General features: G+C 32.3%; 1 protein-coding gene across 2 annotated transcripts; it reads right to left on the reverse strand.

The window, feature by feature from the left end:
• Positions 1 to 14,895: 14,895 nt before the first annotated feature.
• Positions 14,896 to 19,049, reverse strand: LOC110898143 (histone-lysine N-methyltransferase ATXR4). Of its 2 annotated transcripts, XM_022144898.2 has the most exons (8): positions 18,581 to 19,049; positions 17,376 to 17,431; positions 16,960 to 17,077; positions 16,904 to 16,912; positions 15,873 to 15,942; positions 15,494 to 15,673; positions 15,258 to 15,329; positions 14,896 to 15,128 (listed from the first exon to the last, which is right to left on the reverse strand). In XM_022144898.2, the coding sequence occupies exons 1-8, from the start codon at positions 18,932 to 18,934 to the stop codon at positions 15,010 to 15,012; spliced, it is 978 nt and encodes a 325-aa protein (XP_022000590.1). In that variant the 5' UTR covers positions 18,935 to 19,049; the 3' UTR covers positions 14,896 to 15,009. The 2 variants fall into 2 exon arrangements, with proteins under 2 accessions (XP_022000590.1, XP_022000589.1); XM_022144897.2 differs by lacking the exon at positions 16,904 to 16,912 and having other exon boundaries at positions 16,951 to 17,077; positions 18,581 to 19,035.
• Between the last annotated feature and the right edge of the window lie 720 nt (positions 19,050 to 19,769).

Below are 19,769 nucleotides of genomic sequence, written 5' to 3' on the forward strand. Positions count from 1 at the left end.
AAACACTAATGCTTTTATAAAACCGGTATGTTTAGCATAATCTTTTCATAAACCATTTGAGTTTGTTAAAATCATGTCGCAAAATGGTTTATAAATATGCAATATTCATTTATCGAAACCTTGTGTGATTTTGCAAAACTTGCATGTCTTTCCACCCCCGAAAACATTTATAAAAAATGTAAAACAGTAAAAAGTGGGGGTTATGAACTCACCTTGACATTCCTGTACAAAGCTAGCCTAGCGTGTTTCCGTAGTGCCGTTCCAAAAACGTGAATCGCTAGCGTGCAACTATAGCATTCCTAACAAGGAATCACTTATGAGTTTCTAATAAGACAACGTAGTTAAACTACATGTCCGAGCTCTATCGAATCGCTAACTAAACGATTCTATTAAGGAAGGTGTTAATATTTTGGTTTGAAATAACCAAACTATTGTTAGTTGATCCTGATTATGACCGGGATGAAACTAAGTCTCGAAAACGACTTAGTTTTCGAATGGTTTATAATATATATGTTTAAATATAAATATACTTAGGGCGTAGTGTTAGTTGTCGCGACTAAAAATACGTAGAGGGGTAGCGGTACGCGTCGTGTTCGGTTTAGACGTTTGTAACGAATAATTTTTTATAAAAATATTCGAAGTCTCGACTCTATAAATAAATATAGATAATTATATTTATTATGTTATATATTTTCCGAACAATAGACTTTGAAATACGATTTCCTAATATTTGACATTAGGAATAAATATAAAACATTATATTTATTTTATAAAATATTTCCGAATTTTGGGCATTTGAACTAAATAAGATAAGGTTCGAGTGTTAGTGATTTATAATAAACGCAGGTAACATTTATTTCATATGGTTTTCGTTAACTAGTAAATGTCGCCAAAATAAATATATTCTTATATTTATTTTATAAAAATACCTCAATCTCGTTAGACGTCGCTTATACAACATAATTATGTTTGAAACTTCGGATTTTTGACGAAAAATGGACAGAGTTTCCTCTGTTTTTAGGATAACCTCGACATCCAATGTGTCGATATATTTTTTTTTCAAAATTCAATCAATTTTCAACAATATAACACTAAATATATAATTTTCGTCAAGTATTTCAAAATGTAAACTAAATCATAAGCGTTTTAGTCGGTCGAGCTCGATTCGCGTAGTTTAAAGATCTGAAACTATATCGATCTAAACTAAATCTCGCGTCATTAAAACTTTACCGGATCTTCATTGACCGTTGTTGACTGCGTTGACCGTCTGTTGACCTGTTGACCAACGTTGACTGACTTTGACCGTAGTTGACCACGTTTGACCCGAACCCAAACTCGAACCTGTGACTGGCCAGTTGCTTCTAACACCCATTCTGAACCGAGACCCAAAACCGCACTGCCGTTGACCATTCTTGTCCACTGTTGACCCGGATCTGAACCGGGTTGAACCAGATCTCGCACACACCGACCCGAAGCTCGAACTGAGAGTCAATATGAACTAAAACTCACACCAAACTACCAAACTTAAAACTGATAGCACATAACCACCCCTTCTACCGCCGCCGGTGTCACCCGCGCTGCTCGCGGCCACCATCAGCCACCATAATCATCGTTATTCATCGGAAAATAAAGAGAATTAGGAGCGGAACTAGTTTACTGTTCAGAAACCAAAGAGAAAAAAAACAGATGTTCTTACCCCGGAGTGACGGCTGTCGGAGCTGAGGTGTCGCCGTCTCCAACCACCCGAAGCCACCACCGAACCGCCGTTCTCCTCCCCTGTCGCCGCCATCAGCGGCGGCGCCGCTCCTCCTCATCTCTCTCACTCTCTTTCTCCCTGCTCTCTTGCTGATACGTGTCGTCGTGAGCTCATCGGATGGGGGGGGTCTTGCGTGACGTCGGATCTCCGAGAGAAACCACCGCCGGTCCGCCGTGCTCCGATCGGAGCTCCGCAGGTGTCGTCGGTGATGAAATCCGGTGACCAGACTGGTTGTGAGAGAGAGCAGGGGTGCAAGTGTTTGAGGAACGATGATGAATTAATGAAGTTTCAGCTTCATTTGTTTGTGTGTATATGCATATAATAGACAAGAGAGAAAGAGATGGCAGGTAAGTTGTGTGCTTGGGTTTACTAGTTTAAATACTTAGGTTAAGTTGTGTTTTAAGTGGGCTTTGGGCTTGGGCCCGAGGCCCACAAGCCCAATCCCCGTGTTTAAGTGGCCCGAATTTCCTACGAGACCCGTTATCTAAACCCGATCACTCTGTAATGTCGTAACTAAAATTTTTGATTTAAAAATACGAAAAATAATAATGGTAGTCGTTGTCGGTATTTTGTACAGTGTCAGTTCGTCATCGCTTATCGTTCTGCAGTTTTTCCGCAAATCAGCATTCGCGTTCTTCGAAGGTCGAATAGGCGATCCTAGGCATACCAAGAGCCTAATTAAGTTAATTCGTGTCTTAAACACTATTTGTTATCATCTAAACATATGTTAATCACGTAATTAGAAGGCCGTTAATTACAGGTTGTCACATCATTCACCTCACTACAAGCAAGGACTCAAGTCATTTATCGAGATGTGTGAAAAAGTGATAAAAAACCATGATGAAGTTAGATGTCCGTGTACCAAATGTAAAAATTCCGGCTTAAAAACTATGGCAGAAATGAAATACCATTTGGTAATTAACAGTTTTTGGTAGCATTAATTGATACGCTAATATACGTTTTGATATCTATTATTGTAGGATTTTGTTAACAGATTGTTCCAAAGTCTGTCATTTTTGAGCCAATTTAACAACTATCTTGCTCACAAGGGAAAGGAAAAGGAAAGTCAAAAGACTACGATTCTGACGACTTATACGATAGAGAATCCGAGGAAGATTGACTTGTTTTTAATGTATGATTTTGATTTAATTAAACGTTGTAGGATTATAATGTACGACTTAAACGTAGTTTGCGTATGTTTGCGTTGTTTTAATTATATTACCTTTAGTATATGTTCGTGGCGTATGTTTGCGTTGTTTGAAATAGGCAGGTTCTGTTTTTTCGGCCGAAAAAATGGCTGAGTGCTGTAAATACAGCAGCTATATTAAAAAAAAAAAAAAAGACTTTTAGCGGCGACATGTGTCGCCGCTATTGATATACACTCTTTAGCGAACAAGAGCAATATCGGCGACCTTTTAGCGACGACAACTGTCGTCGCTAAAGGTTTAACAGCAATACCGGCGACGCCAACCTTTAGCGACGACGGGTGGCCAATAGCGGCCTATCAATACCAGCGACCCTTTAGCGACGACATGTCGCCGGTAAAGGTCAATAGCGGCGACAAATTGGACCAATACCGGCGACACCTGTCACCGCTAAAGATGCCCCTTTCTTGTAGTGAGCATTACAAAAGTTTGGTGTCGCACATTACGATGCGATATAACATTTGTATAGATCTATATGTATAGTATAGATCTCGTATAAGATTATAGGTGTGGTTTAAGTCCCGTGTAGGCCTATAGGCATATACAAGACTTATAGGAAATCTATAGGCTTATACGAGACCTAAACTACACCTATAGGGCTATATAGGGCAACTACACTATACGATACGATACGATAGGTTATGATATTATACTACATGTATAGGTCTATACGAGACTTATACTAAATTATATGATACGATATTACATCCATAGGCCTATACGAGACCTATATTATACTATACGATAGAATACTTAACAATGTTTTTTATTTATTTTTTTTTAAAAAATTACTTATTATAAAAGTTTGCTAAAACAATAAATATTGAATAAAAATGTTTGTAAAAAGAAACCCCACCATTTATATACGACGCGTATAGGCCTATACGCGACGTATGTAAAGTGACTACATGATGTGAATCAGATGTTTCCCTTGAAAATTGAAAAAGGCGGATATACGTCGCGTATAAACCTATACGCCGCATATATAAACGTAGAGTTTATATCCAAATAGGGAGTTTGATGTGCTGATATGTACACTTTTTTTTATAGAAACATAACATAGTAAAAAAGGTGATGTTCTGGTACGACAATCAGCAAAAAAAAGATTTTAAGAATTTGTTGTTTGGAATCCTATACTCACTTTTACTTGCCTTGTTTTTACCAATTTCTGTCTCTGTTTCGCCACCTCCGTGACTACTAGTAATGCGTGTGAGGTTTTTTTTAATTTTTTAACAGACTTTTATTAACCAAAACACAAAACTTTATTGGGTAACAAACTATATTAATCATATTGTAACCTTACAATCTAGACTAATTAGTGTTAATAAGCTATAGCTCATTTAGCATTCGAGAAGAAATGAAGATTTAGGTTCGATGTCATAGGTCTCAAGTTCGAACCTCATCCCAATCAGGTTTTACCGTAACGGGCATTTGGGCTGTGAGTTTCTCGGATCTAGAGATGGCGGTCTTTGCCGCCCAGTAGTGACCAGCACTGTCTGCGATCGCGGACGCATGGGGTCGCCTTTTGCCATTGAGTTACCCTGGGTAGCCGGACTTTTATTTCGTTGGTAGTTAAAAAAAATCTAAACTAATTAAGGTTGAATTTTATGATAGAAATATTTTCTTTTAGTTATATATACGTAACTCGTCTTTCTGTTTAATTTTTTTTCTCTTTTTATTTATAACTAGTATTTTGACATGTCGCGTGTTGTGGCGGCGTCGAAACTTAAAGTAACTTGAATTTATACCGTTAAATATCTGACCCGACTTGTTTCCGAACAAAATTTATGTAAAGACGTAAACCAACTAAAAACATACATAAACTAAGCACGAAAACATTTTATATTTGACCTAACTCATTTTGCAGAGGAATAAATATGTTAAAACGTAAACCAAATTAGATTTATACCAAAACATACTTGAAAAAAGGACGTAAAAAATGGTATTTTTTTTAAGTTAAAGAATGATACCACTCGTTGAGGCGGCGTCGAAACGTAATGTAACTCGAACTTATATACTGCCTAGTAAAAACATATTATATTTGACACGACTTGTTCTTGAACAAAATTTATAACAAAACGCAGATTATTTACGTCAAAATGTAAACCAACTTGAATCTATACCGAAACATATTTTAAAAAAGCACGCAAACAAATAGTGTTTTTGATGTTAACAAATGGTATCACGCTTGGCGGTGTTGATACATAATGTAACTAGAATTTATACCGTCTACTGAAAACATATTATATATGACAAAACGTAAACGAAGTTAAAAGATACATAAAAGTAATTACGAAGGCTAGAGTGAAAAGCCTTTACAGAAATATTATTTATATAACTGGATAACAAAATTGGCTAGAGTGAAAAGCCTTTACAGAAATGTTATTTATGTAACCGGATAAAAAAATTAGAAAGATATACAATTCAATGGTTTTTAATTCAAACTTTAAAAATAAATTATCTAATAAATGATAAAATGTGTACTAAGGACACGATCAATAGACTTTTATCCTTTCAAATATGATTTTTTTTTAATTATCAGATAACTTGATAATATGTGTTGTATATATAGAGGACCGAATATTTTAAATATGCTCATCCAATTACGAAAGTATGGTGTCATAAGTTTAACAAGCTGCATGTATAGATAAGTAGTAGATGCATCGTTCGTGTTGCGGGGCAATGGCCGAATAATTCTCAATCAATTAAAAAAAGACTACTATAATTTTGCTATGAAAAAAAATTGATGATAAGACCGTAATTTTGGGCTCAGGGCAAAACTGTAATTTTTCAGGACTAAACCGAGTATTTCTTAGGTTAATAACATGTACGCCTTTATGTTGCTTAGTTATACATGCTACCTATAACACGATATCAAAAAAGATACATCAAGTTAACCAATTAAAGAAAAACAGTACCATAGTTATGATAAAAAAAATTAACTAAAACGATGACAAGCGTGTAATTTAGAGTTGAGGGCAAAACAATAATTTGTCAGGACCAATTAGCGAGTGCTAGGCAGCTGTTTGGCATGAATAAAAACAAAATTAAGTCAACAAAGTAAAATAAAACACTACCATGGTTTTGCCAAAGAAAAAAAAAGCGATGGCAAGATTACAATTTTTAGCGGAGGTAAAATCGTAATTTTAAAATGGAGGTAAAATAATATTTTGAACTGAGGGCAAAACCATTTTTTTTATTTTGAAATGGGAGCAAAATCGTAATATTTTAGCTGCGGGCGAAATCGTAATTTTTAGCTGGGGGCAAAATCGTAATTTTAAACTGGGAACCAAATCGTAATTTGGCAGGACTCTAGCTGAGGGCAAAACCATATTTTTATTTTCAACTGAGGGCAAAAGTGTATTTTTTAACTGAGGGCAAAATCGTAAATTTAAGCAAGGGACAAAAGAAAAATTTTATTTTGAATCGAGGGGCGAAATCGTAATTTTACACCTGGGATAAAATTGTAATTTGGCATCAGCTATAAATAACTATTATTTTTAGAAAGAAAAAAAAAGTCAAACTGGCCGTCAAAAGTGGCCAACCATTTCACAAAACTATTCTCCAATAACATCATATGAACTTGTAAATGTATACGTTGAGAATATCAAAATAATTTCTAACAAAATTTTTCCCTACATATGTTTTCCTTTTTTTTTTTTTTTTTGAACGGCAAATTTGGATTAAATATTTAAATTCTTGTATTGGTTCATATCCTAACGGGCAACAAAAAAGTAAAATTAAACTCATAATGGCTTTGTATTTGTCTTTAACTAACACTACACTACAATGTTCAAATTACACAAAAAAAAAAACAAACATACAAGAACTAGATTTTAGAGAGAGAAAGTAAACTTTAGAAAGAGAGATAGATGAAAATATAATATAAACATACAATCAAAGATACATCATGATGGATAAAAGTATATAATATATACATGAAAATACAAAGAAAAAATCATATTTAAGAAAATATTCAAACTAATTTAACGTTTGAAGAGACAAAAATATAAAGTCACATTATTAAAAGCATCTTCTATACCAATGTAAGAAAATACATGTGTGTGACATGAATAGCAGTATCAGCAATTGAGCAGAACTTGGAATACATCGACTGCCTCAAACTCATCACCACCTATTAATATACCTGCTTCAATAACGTTTTAAAATTTGTTCAAAATTTACTTGTTCTAGGTAACATATTTAAAGAAAAATATGTTTATTTTTAACTCTATTGTATAAATGTAAGTTTAAGAACCAACTGTCAACGAACGTTAAAGAGAATTTTTAAAAGAAAAACCACTTCAACTCGTTACCTTTTTTCATACGACGTGTTGGACAAATCTTATATCGCATGTAGGGGCGGACCTAGAGTGATAGAAGAGGTAACCTCCGTTGCCCCTTCAAGTTCAGATGGTAGTGTAAATTTTGGAAAAATTTAACGTGCTCCTTAATTTGTGTAGATGTTTTGGTGAACTTGTGTCGGATTTTAGAGCCCATGAACTATTTAAGCCGTGCTCCTTAATTTGATGAAATAGTGATTTACAATTTAATGGATATTTTAGTTAGCCTGCAATCCTATTTTGGAGCCAAAAGACATACAACATAAATTCCTCCAAAACAAAATATTGAAATTATAAAATTAATATAGACATTTTGGTGAACGTGGAACGTGGGTTGGTTAAAGAGATCACGAATTACTTGAAAACAATAATAAAACTGACGCTAATTCAGAGACGTATCTATGTTGTGTTTCGTGAAAAGAAGTCCCCACTCACATTCTTCCTAATATTTAGCTCACATGTTATATAAAAAAGATCCAATATTATTGTAGGTCCCTACATATTTTTAATCATGCATCTTAGATCCTTAAGAAATGAAAATAATTATATATCTTCATAATTTTTCATACCTTGTGGCACAACCAAAAATAAAATTGTAAGCTTCTCGAACATAAAGAGAATATGATATATGAGAATTGCATCTCGTTTCTCTTTAAAAGCAAACGGCAAAAGTGTCAAAATTAAAGATGGAGTGGGAAATTTTAACATTTTTTCGATGATAAAAATAGCATTTAAAACATTAATTCTCAGTTTAATTATAGACGCAACACTAATTATATGCTAAATCATTGATGGTTTTATAGTGTTAGGTGATAGTTATTTGTTTGTTATAAAATCGCGATTACTAAAAAAAAATTGGAAATGTTTTAGATCAAAAAGAAAAAAAAAAAACCGAAAAAAAATCATGGATAATTTAGTTGGATCCACAAAGCTCTTTAGTAACCAAAATATTCATATAATATATAATCATCCAAAATTATTCTTGATTTATTATAAAATAATCTAGATAATTATTAGGTGGATGTTTTTGTGAACGTGGGTTGGTTTAAGAGACCACGAAATTATTTGAAAATAATTATATATCTGACATGTTCAGAGGCGTATCTATATTGTGTTTTGTGAAGAAAAGACCCCACTCACATCTTTACTTGTATAGCCCATGTGTTAAATACAAAAAGTTCATTTTATCATAGATCCTTACACATTTTAGATCATGCCTCTTATACCTTTAGTGAATAAAAGTTAACTATATACCTCTTTAACTTTTTCGTACCTCCCGGTAAGTTACCAATTGAAAAATCAAAAATTAATTGTGAGTTGCTCGTGGACAAACTGGATATGAGAGGTGATATGTTATGTTTCTCTACAAAAGTCAACGACAAAGTGCGATAATTCTGAAATTGAGACGGAAATATTGTTCTTTTTCTTCGGATGGCAAGAGAAAATAACGTTAAAATCGTTAGTTCTTAGTTTGACTTTGAACATAATATTAACTATATGCTAAACCATTGGTGATTTTTAATCGTCGACGATAATTAGTTGTTAACCATAGAGCTAAATGTTAAACGATCCAGTAATCTAAAGAGGGTGAGAGTTAGTTGTTAACCATAAAGCTAAATGTTAAACGATTCATTAACATAAAGAGATCATGTTACAAAAAAGAAAAACTAGATCAAATAGTTAAATATGTGTGACCGAAACAGTTTTGTCGATATCTATACATATAATAAAAGAAACCAATTTGAGGACACTTGTCATCATATTAGGTCATGTCTTATGGATAATTATAATTTTAGTTAAATCTTTTCTAATTAATTATAGATAATCCTCCTACTAAATATTTATTTAGTTTAATTATTACTTTTATATTTATCTATTTACTTCAAATTCAAACTTAGTTTTCTAATTTGATATTAGAGTAAATTACGATTTTGGCCCCCGTGGTTATATCACTTTTATCCTTTTAGCCCAAAAATGATTTTTTTAACATCTGAGCACTCAACGTCTTTTTTTCTAACCCTTTTGGACCCCAACATCTTTTTTTCTATCTAATTTGATATTAGAGTAAATTGCGATTTTGGCCCCTGTGGTTATATCACTTTTACCCTTTTAGCCCAAAAATAATTTTTTAATATCTGAGCCCTGAACGCCTTTTTTTCTAACCCTTTTGGACCCCAACGTCTTTTTTCTAACCCTTGCGGTTTTAAAGATATAACTCTTTTTATTTGGTATATAAAATTGTATTTATTCAACCCGTATGGTTCTTATAGATATAACTTTTTAGTATTTAATATATAAAATTATATTTATTCAACCCCTCATTGAAGCCATCTATTTTTTAGCCTATTAAAATTTAAAAATTGTTTATGAAAAAGTTATATTATGAGATATCCGAATAGATATCAATTTAATATTATATTATTATTTAAGATATATATTGTTTATGAAAAAGTTATATTATGAGATATCCGAATAGATATCAATTTAATATTATATTATTATTTAAGATATATATATATATATATACACACTATTAATAACCTAAAAAATATACTATTAATAATAATTTATTATTTTTATAATATATTTCCTTAGATATAGGAATAGGTTGCAAGATATATTTACGTTTATACTTTCATCATCCAAATTTAGGCAACATATTCAAATTGTCTATGATTCTTTATAATCAGCAATATGTTTTAAATATATTTAACTCTTTATAATCATTAATATGTTTTATAAAAAAAAATATATGACTTAAGATGTAATTTTAAGAAGCGAAAAAATTATTGTTATTTAATAGGAGAGAAAATGCAGGAAATCAAAATCTAAAATTAATCAGAACTCAACTCGTGTATTACATGAGGTTTTTTAAAGATATAACTTTTTATTATTTACTATATAAAATTACATTTATTTAACATGTGTAATACTCGGAGGTTTTTAAAGAGATAACCTTTTTATTATTCACTATACAAAATTACATTTATCCAACATGTGTAATACATGAGGTATTTAAAAATATAACTTTTTTTATTATTTGATATATAAATTTAACCTATGTAATACATATTTATCCAACCCGTGTAATACATGATGTTTTAAAAAATATAACTTTTTTATTATTTGATATATAAAATTAGATTTATTCAACCAATACAATACACGGGGCTTTTAAATATATAAATAATTTATTATTTAGTATTTTTTTTCATTATTTGATGTATATAAAATTACATTTGTTCAACCTGTACAACAATACATGGGGTTTTTAAAGATATAATTTTTTTATTTTTTTAGTATATAAAATTCTATGTATTCAATCCGTGTAATAAACAAAGTTTTTAAAGATATATTATTTTATTATTTAATATATAAATTTACATTTATTCAGCCCGTGTAATACACGGGGTTCTAATCTAGTTTTAGTTATATCTACAACGCAATTTTGGAGCCGAAAGATTAATTAAATTATTAATCATTGTGTAGTTTTGGTGAGCTTGGGTTGGATTTTAGAGCCCACCAACTTTAAGCCGTGCACCTAAGCGTTGGCCCAAGATTTGCTAATCATTCGGCAACTTTCAAGCACCCAAATTGACCAAAAAAAAGTCCAAATTGACCATAAAAAAGGTGAAAATATAAAATGAAGAGGGAAATATTAGTTTTTTTTTTTTTTTTTCTGAAAACGACATTTAAAATGTTACCTATTAGTTATATTTTAAATTAACTAGTTATATGTTAAATCATTGGTGCTTTTTAACCGTAAGCCGTAAGGTGATGTTGTTTGTCAATGTCATAAAGCTAAATGTTACGGTTAATTAAAATATTAAAAAAACATCATCATATTACAGTAACAAAAATTAAATTAAGTTTAGATCAAATAGTTAAATTTGGGTAACCGAAACCATTTAATGGATATTTTAGTTAGATATATAATCCTCTTTTGGAGACAAAAAATAAATATATTAAAAATTCTCCAAAATACATATTTGAGTTATGAAAATAATCTTGAGATATATATTAATAGATTTTTTTGGTGACCGTGGGTTGGTTAAAGACCCCACAAATTATTGAAAACTACCACTGACACATATATTCAGAAATTAAGAGACGTATCTATGTTGTGTTTGGTGAAAAACAGATCCCACTCATGTCTTACTCATATTTAGGCCCACATGTTATATAAATTAGGTCAAATTATATAAAGGTCCCTACATATTTTGAATCATGCTTCTTAGACCCTTAAAAATTAAAGTTAACTATATATTTTCATAACTTTTCATATCTTGTGAAAAGTTATCGCTTCAAAGCAAAAAATAAATTTGAGAACTCCTCATGAACAAAATGAGAGGTGAAAATAGCACCGTGTTTCTCTTTTAAATTCAATGACAAAGCGTGAGATTTATAAGATCGAGAAAGAAATGTCAATATTTCCAATGATAAAAGAAAATAACATTCAAGATGTTAGTTCTAAATTTTATTTTAAACTTAAAACTAACTATATGCTAAATCATTGGTGGTTTTTAACAGTCGGATAATAGTTGTTTGTTTGTCATAAAAATACGGTTAAAGCATTACATTTAATGATTCGTATTATCATATTGCAAAAAGGAAAAACTAGATCAAATAGTTAAATATGTGTGACCAAACAGTTTCATGGATATTTAGTTTGATCCTCAACGCAATTTTGGAGCCAAATGATTAATATAACAGCGTCCAACACATATTTAATTTATTAAGAAAGAAAATGTTACTGTTAACCAAAATGTTAATTAATTTATCATCATATTACAAAACAAAATTAAATTAAATTTAGATCCAATAGTTTAATTGGGTAATTGACCGTGGATATTTTAGATTTTTAGTTAGATTTATAAACCTCTTTTAGAGCTAAAAGATTAACATTAACAATATATAAAATCCTCCAAAACAAATATTTGAATTATAAAATAATCTAGACATATATTAATTAGCATGTAGATATGCTTCGGTGAACGTGGGTTGGTTGAAGAGCCCACCAATTATTTGAAAACAACAGTAAAACTAATACATAAATTTAGAGACGTATCTATGTTGTGTTTGGTGAAAATAAGACTCCACTAACATCCCCACTCATATTTAGCCCACATGACATATAAAAAATGGTCAAATTTTATTGAGGTGTCCATATATTTTTTAAGCATATATCTTAGACCCAAATGAAAGTTAACTATATATCTCCGTAACTTTTCATACCTTGCGAAAAATTACCACTTATAAACCAAAAATAAATATTTGAGGACCTCGTGAACAAAGTGAATATGAGAGGTGATAATTACACCCCGTTTCTCTTCAAAGGCCAAAAACAAAGCGTGACAATTTGGGATTGAGAGTGAGATGTTAGTTTTTTCCGATGGTAAAAGAAAATAACATTTAAAATGTTAGTCCTTGATTTGATTTTAAACATAAGACTGACTATATAAAACTAACTACTTGTTAAATCGTTGGCACTTTTAACCGTCATGTGATGGTTGTTTGTCATAAGCTAAATGTTACAGTTTAATTAAAACATCATCATATTACAAAAATAAGTAAATTAAGTTTAGATCAAATAGTTAAATTTAGTTAACGGAAACCATTTATTTTGGTTAGATCTATATAATCCTCTTTTGGAGCAAAAAAATTAAATATATTAAAAATCCTCCAAAATACACATTTGAATTTTGAAAATAATCTTGACATATATCAATAGTATGCAGATTTTTTGGTGAACGTGGGTTGGTTAAAGAGCCACAAATGATTTGAACTGATACTGATACACTCTCACATAAATTAAGAGGCATATCTATGTTGTGTTTGGTAAAAAGAAGGCCCCACTCATATCTTACTCATATTTAGGCCCCACATGTTATATAACTTAGGTCAAATTTTATAAAGGTCCCTACATATTTTGAATCATGCATCTAAGACCTTTAAAAATGAAAGTTAACTATTTATTTTCATAATTTTTCTTACCTTGTGAAAAGTTATCGCTTGAAAGCAAAAATAAATTAGTTCTAAATTTTATTTTAAACATAAAACTAACTATATGCTAAATCATTGGTGATTTTTAACAGTAAGATAATAGTTGTTTGTTTATCATAAAATTACGGTTCAAGTATTACGTTTAGTGATTTGTTAACCTAAAGAGATTATCATATTGCAAAAAGGAAAAACTAGATCAAATAGTTAAATATGTGTGACCGAAACAGTTTCATGGATATATTAGTTTGATCTACAACGCAATTTTGGAGCCAAAAGATTAATATAACATCGTCCAAAACATATATTTAATTTATTAAGAAGAAAAACGTAGATATATATTAATTATAGTGTATAATGTTTTGGTGAACGTGGGTTGGATTTTAGAGCCCACGAACTATTTGGGCCAAGATTTGCTTATCATTCAGCAACTTTCAAGCACTAAATTGACCATCAGAGTTGCATCCTTTTTATTCTAAAAGTCAACATCAAAGTGAAAAATATTAGTTGCTTCTGAAAATGACATTTAAAATGTTAGTTGTTAGTTAGATTTTTAAAGATAAAATGTTAGTTATTAGTTAGATTTTTAAAGATAAATCTAACTACATGTAAGACTGTTGGCACTTTTTAACTGTCAGGTGATGATCGTTTGTCGTAAAGCTGAATGTTGGTGTTAACCGAAATGTTTTATTAATTTATCATCATATTGCAAAACAAAAACAAAATCAAATTTAGATCCAATAGTTAAATTGGTTAATTGAGACTGTTTCGTGGATATTTTAGTTAGATTTATAATCCTCTTTTGAAGCTAAAAGATCAACAAAATATAAAATCCTCCAAAACACATATTTGGATTATGAAATAATCTAGACATATTTTAATTAGCATGTAGATATGTTTTGGTCAACGTGGGTTGGTTAAAGAGCCCACCAATTATTTGAAAACAACAATAATGACAGATAAATTCAGAGACGTATCTATGTTGTGTTTTGTGAAAAGAAGACCCCACTAACATCCCCACTCATATTTAGCCCACATGTTATATAAAAAATGTTTAAATTTTATTGAGGTGCCCACATATTTTTGAATCATATATTTTATACCCTTAAGAAATGAAAGATAACTATATATCTCTCTAACTTTCATACCTTGCGAAAAGTTACCACTTATAAACCAAAAATAAATATTTTAGAACCTCATGAACAAAGTGAATATGAGGTGATAATTACACCCCGTTTCTCTTCAAAGGCCAAAAACAAAACGTGAAGATTTGGGATGGATAGCGAAATGTTAGTTTTTTTCGATGGTAAAAGAAAATAGCATTTAAAATGTTAGTCCTTGGTTTGATTTTTAACATAAAACTAACTATATGCTAAATCATTGGTGAATTTTAACAATCACATCATAGTGATTTGTTTGTCATAAAATTACGGTTAACGCTTCTTTTTGTTAAAAATCTTGAAGCCTAGTCTGCGTTGAGCTCGGACTTTAGACAGAGCGTCGAAACAAGCAACGCTTGAGCTCAAGTTATTTAAAACTAAACGAGCTTAGTTAAGCGCAAACTAAACTCAACTCGTTTACACCACAAAGAAACAAAAAAAAAAAACAGTCATCTTATTCAAAATCTCTTAAGAGCCAATTACAAATGTGGTCCAAGTGCACAAATGAGCAAGAAGTGTACTCAAGAAATGAGTGCAAGAAGAGATCAATCATTCGACATACAACGAGGGCAGTTACACTCAAAACCAAACCCATTAGACAAGAGATTTTGTCTAGCGTCACGATCCATGCTTGCATCGATGTAACATATCCTCAGTTCTTCACCTGCCAAAACAACACAAAACAACTTTCTTTCAAGGCTCTCGCCGCATACCAACATTTTTTAACGCCTTATGTTGAGTTTAAACCGAGCAACTTTCCAGAAATAATCTTTAGGTTTGAATATTATCTAACCTGCTTCAATTTCTCTCAGAGCTTTCAATCTTGCCTCCACATTTTCCACCCAAACTATGTGTGTATTGGGATCTATAGTAGAGAAAATTAAGCATGTACGTTAAATACGTAACAAAGTCTTATTTGCATTCTCATCTCAGATTTTGACAAACAAGAATCGTCTAAAATTGGTTTTTTTTTTTTTTTTTTTTTTTTTTTTTTTTGCATTCTCACGCGGAAGAATATTAGGTTCTTACCACAGTCATGATTATAGAAAGATGGAAGCAGATAGACAGCATTGCCAACAGCAGCTTCGGATTCCACTGATGCAGCAGCTAATGCAAGTAAATCGTCATAACTAGTTCCAGCCAATTCAATACGGAATGCATTGATACGTATACGTGCCAGGACCCCAGCATACCATTCGATATTTAGAACTGTATATCAATTATTCTAAGTATAAAAAAACACAAAATAATAATTTAAACACACTATATTTAAAAGTCAGTTTCTGAAAAGTGATGGTTGTCACAGCTTATAAGAAGAAGCAAAAATTGTTTTTTTTTTTTTATATTATTTTGGTCTAAATTCAAACAGAGAATAACTTCACAAAAGTCAGTATTATCATGAAATTACATGTCAGCTGTTCATCTTTCACGCCTGAATCTTCTAAGGCGCCTCTCAGCAAACAAAGCTCCTCTTCCATCTGGCAAAATACGTGTAGGAATATATGCTCATTTAAACTAGCTAAAATGACAAGTAGGGCTGCAAACGAACTGAACTTTCGGCGAACAGTTCATGAACCGCTCGGCAAGAAGTTCGTTTGTGTTCGTACATTTAATAAATGAACGAACACTAACAAAAAATTTCGTTTCTTTAGCTAAATGAACGCATGAACAGAGACCCTGTTCGTTCGTTTATGTTTGTGAAAGTTCGGTAACGTGTTCGTTTATGTTCGTCCGTTTATGTTTGATTGTGTCCGTTTATATTTATTTTTTATTTGTGGTAACTGTGACAAATAAACCCTGTTCCAGTATTCGCAAGTTCATTAGTATATTTTGGGAGGATCTTCTTAATGTTTATGATGAAATATGCCTATTTTATTCGAGATTTAACATATGTTCATTTGTGTTCGTTTCTGTTCATGAACGCTTTTTGTGTTCGTTTCTGTTCATGAACGCTTGTTTGTGTTCGTTTCCATTCATGAACGCTCATTTTTGTTCATGAACGTTTGTGTTCGGTACCTAAAATTAACAAACGAACACGAACACGTTCATTTCCTTAATGAACGAACACGAACAAAAAATCTTGTTCAGTAAGTGTTCATGAATTGTTCGTGAACACAAGTATTTCCTTAACAAACGAACACGAACAAGGCCTTGTTCGTGTTCGTTCAGTTCGTTTGCAGCCAAATGACAAGTCAATGTAGCAACATCGGAACTATATTAGGCATTGGATCGAGAGTTTGAGAATGAAAAAATGGGAATGAAAATGATAGATGGTGTTTGGTTTAAGCATATGGGTTCTAGAATCAGGAATCACATCCTTAAGATTAGGTACTTTCATACCTGCAATAGGAGGTGCGGTTTAGAAACCGATTCCCATTCTCAAACCCATACCCGTACTGATTCCAGACTGGGAATCAAATGACACCTAAATGTTCTTACTTGCATTATCTGTTCTAGAATGTTCTTGAGACAACAATACTCTTTACCTGTGATATCATTTCAGCAGACAAGCGTGCAGGCTGAAGTATATCCAAACTGTCTTCAGAAGTCACTCCTGATATTACCATGCAGGCCAATCGTTTGGCAAGAAACGGATATTTTAAACCCCGGTTTCTGTAAACGAAACGTATTAAACAGAAATCAGAATGTGACAAATACGGATATAAAGTGATCGCCACAAATAAAGACGAGTTCAACTAATTTGATGTATAAAAGCGTTTGCTTCTACTAACGAAGACCGAGTGAATTAACAATTTATAATTTTATATATTTTTTCAACTCATGAAACAAATAACTATATCTGCCTCTTATATTTCGTGCTAATAACAAGCTTTCTGAGCTTTGTTTCGTATGTAACTGGCTAAAGCTATGAAAAACTAAAAGAGAAAGTATATATTAGGAAAATGCTTACCTGCAGTGAGCAACAAATGCTGACCAGTCAGCTTCCTTTTCAACTTCATAAAAGCCCTAATAAAATTAGCATACGAGTACAAAATTTCAGGTCACAATCGCAATTCGCATAAATTTTCAAATGCGTTAGTAATAGATGGTTAGAAAAAGATAGTAAATTGTAATCTCTACCAACATTATATATATACACACACATACTTGGTTTTAAAAAGCGGGAACCGTACAAAAGCAACAAGGTCTAAAATCAAAGCGCAAATCACAAAAGAGGGGGGCTTTTCGTACACGAGGCGCAAGGTGCTTATATAATTCTTTTTATAGATCCTATAGGTTTTTAGCATCCCTTACCCAAAATATAGTTATAAATAAGGTTTATATATATGATTTAATGTATAAATCACTTAAGTACAACCATTTTAGCTACATGTATAACACTTTAAAGCACAAAAACACCCTCTGTACAAGAAGCGTGCGCCTCAATGGGATTTTTTCCAAAAAAGCTCGCTTTTTGTGCATTTCTTGTACAGAGCTCGCCTTATGTCACACAAGGCACAGCTTCGCACCTAGGCACGCTTATTAAAACCAAGTGTGTGTGTGTGTGTGTGTGTGTGTGTAAGTGTTGCTTAGTATCCTAATACATGGGGACTATGACGACACACATTTTCTGTGTACATGAACATAGTCACACATATTAGAGTTGAGTGTGTTTTAGTGTAAAGAAAACTCTTCCAAGTACACTGGTTCTTTGCTTACTTGTCAAAACGTCGAAAAATCAAACGAAGTTAAACCCGAAAAAGTAGGGCCCCTTAAATATCTGCCGAAGCTTCAGCTTATTTTTTTACAGACAAACCGAATGTAGTCAACAATTATTTGTCATTAAGTTTTGGAACTTGTCACTCCTTTGACAACAATGATCTTATGATAAATTAAGGTTTTATAGTTCAAGATCATGTACCATTTCTTAAGTTACCTAGATTTTTATAAATATTATATAGATTAAATAAAACCATTTTTTATTTTTATTTTTTAATATTTTTCAGCCGGTTCGGTTTTTGCAGCCCGTTCCAAACCATAAACCAAACCGTGACAACCAGTTTTCCAAACCATAAACTGAACCAGCTCACTCCTAACCCAGTTCAACTGTCTTTAACACCCCTACTCTCAGAGACATAACATCAAACAGGTGGTGGGCATGTAATACATCCATACCTTCGCTTGCTCCCGACATTCTTCGCTGCAAAACAACACTTCCGGTGCCTGAAACCCCAGACGTCTAACACTATTCTTGAGACAGAAGTAACATACTTTATCAATTGATGAGATAGACGGGTGAGAAACAAAGGGTTTGGCAGTATGGATGAGCTCGCCCGGTTCTATACTCCGAGTTGCGAACACACCACGACCCGCTGACTCGGTGAGCAGGACCTGGATAGGTGGCGGTGATGGTCGACTTGGGTTCGAGCCACGGTGGTCACTGGTGGTTGAGAAGAAATAGGTGGTTAAAAGTCGGTTGCTGTGCGGGAAAAACCGTTGTGCTAAACGTCTGGAAAGTAACGGTAACATTTTGTTTGATTTGATTTAAGGTTTGAACAATCATTTCTAATTTATATTAACCAGAACTGAGGCCCCCTTGTTGTGGGGGCGTAAAACATGCTAAGTAGCAACCCAAGAATAACTGAATTCGAAAAAAAAAAACGTAATACAAAAATCAAAAATTTGTAACACCAAATGACTCACATGGCGTAAAAGGATATGAACACGAATTTATACATGCGGGAGGGGCGTACACGGTACAACGACCAAAACAGCCAAAAAGAACATGAATTCATAAAACAAAATGACTCAAAGTCAAGGGGTCAAACTGATACCGTATAAAGTTTTTAGAAAGTAGGGTTAGAAGTGACAACTTTAAAATAAAAGGTTACATTTAGAAAGACAAAAGGCCAAGGGGCCAATCTTATTACCAAACAAAGTTTGGTGATCAAAGTTAAAAATCACAAAAAGTGAGTGTTTTTTAACAATTAACGCCATTTGTTATTTATTTATATAACTAGGTGTTGCCCCGTCTGCGTTGCGGGGCAATGGCCGAATAATTCTTAACCAATTAAGAAAACAGTACCATAATTTTTGCCAGAAAGAAAAAGTAAAAAGAGTGTTAGGCAGCTCCTTAACATGATTTTTAGATGGGGTAAAGTCATATATTTATTTTTACTTGGGGAAAAATCAATTTTCCCGAGGGTAAAATCCTAAATTTTTAGATAGGGGGAAAACCATTTGTACTGGGGGCAAAAAAACGTAATTTTGAATTGAGGGTGATGTCGTAATTTTGAACCAAGGGAAAAATCGTAAATTTTAGTTGTGGGCAAAAGCATAATTTTATTTTGAACTCGGGGCAAAG

The sequence above is a fragment of the Helianthus annuus genome, chromosome 13 (assembly GCF_002127325.2).
Source record: "Helianthus annuus cultivar XRQ/B chromosome 13, HanXRQr2.0-SUNRISE, whole genome shotgun sequence".
NCBI lineage: Eukaryota > Viridiplantae > Streptophyta > Magnoliopsida > Asterales > Asteraceae > Helianthus > Helianthus annuus.

What these genes read in the sequence shown, in the direction of transcription:
- LOC110898143 (XM_022144898.2), bottom strand. Translation starts at nt 18,934, where the DNA reads ATGTTACCGTTACTTTCCAGACGTTTAGCACAACGGTTTTTCCCGCAC. An exon ending in AATGTCGGGAGCAAGCGAAG is followed by an intron (nt 17,432 to 18,580) that starts GTATGGATGTAT and finishes TAATTTTATTAG; the next exon opens with GGCTTTTATGAAGTTGAAAA. An exon ending in GCATTTGTTGCTCACTGCAG is followed by an intron (nt 17,078 to 17,375) that starts GTAAGCATTTTC and finishes TTTCGTTTACAG; the next exon opens with AAACCGGGGTTTAAAATATC.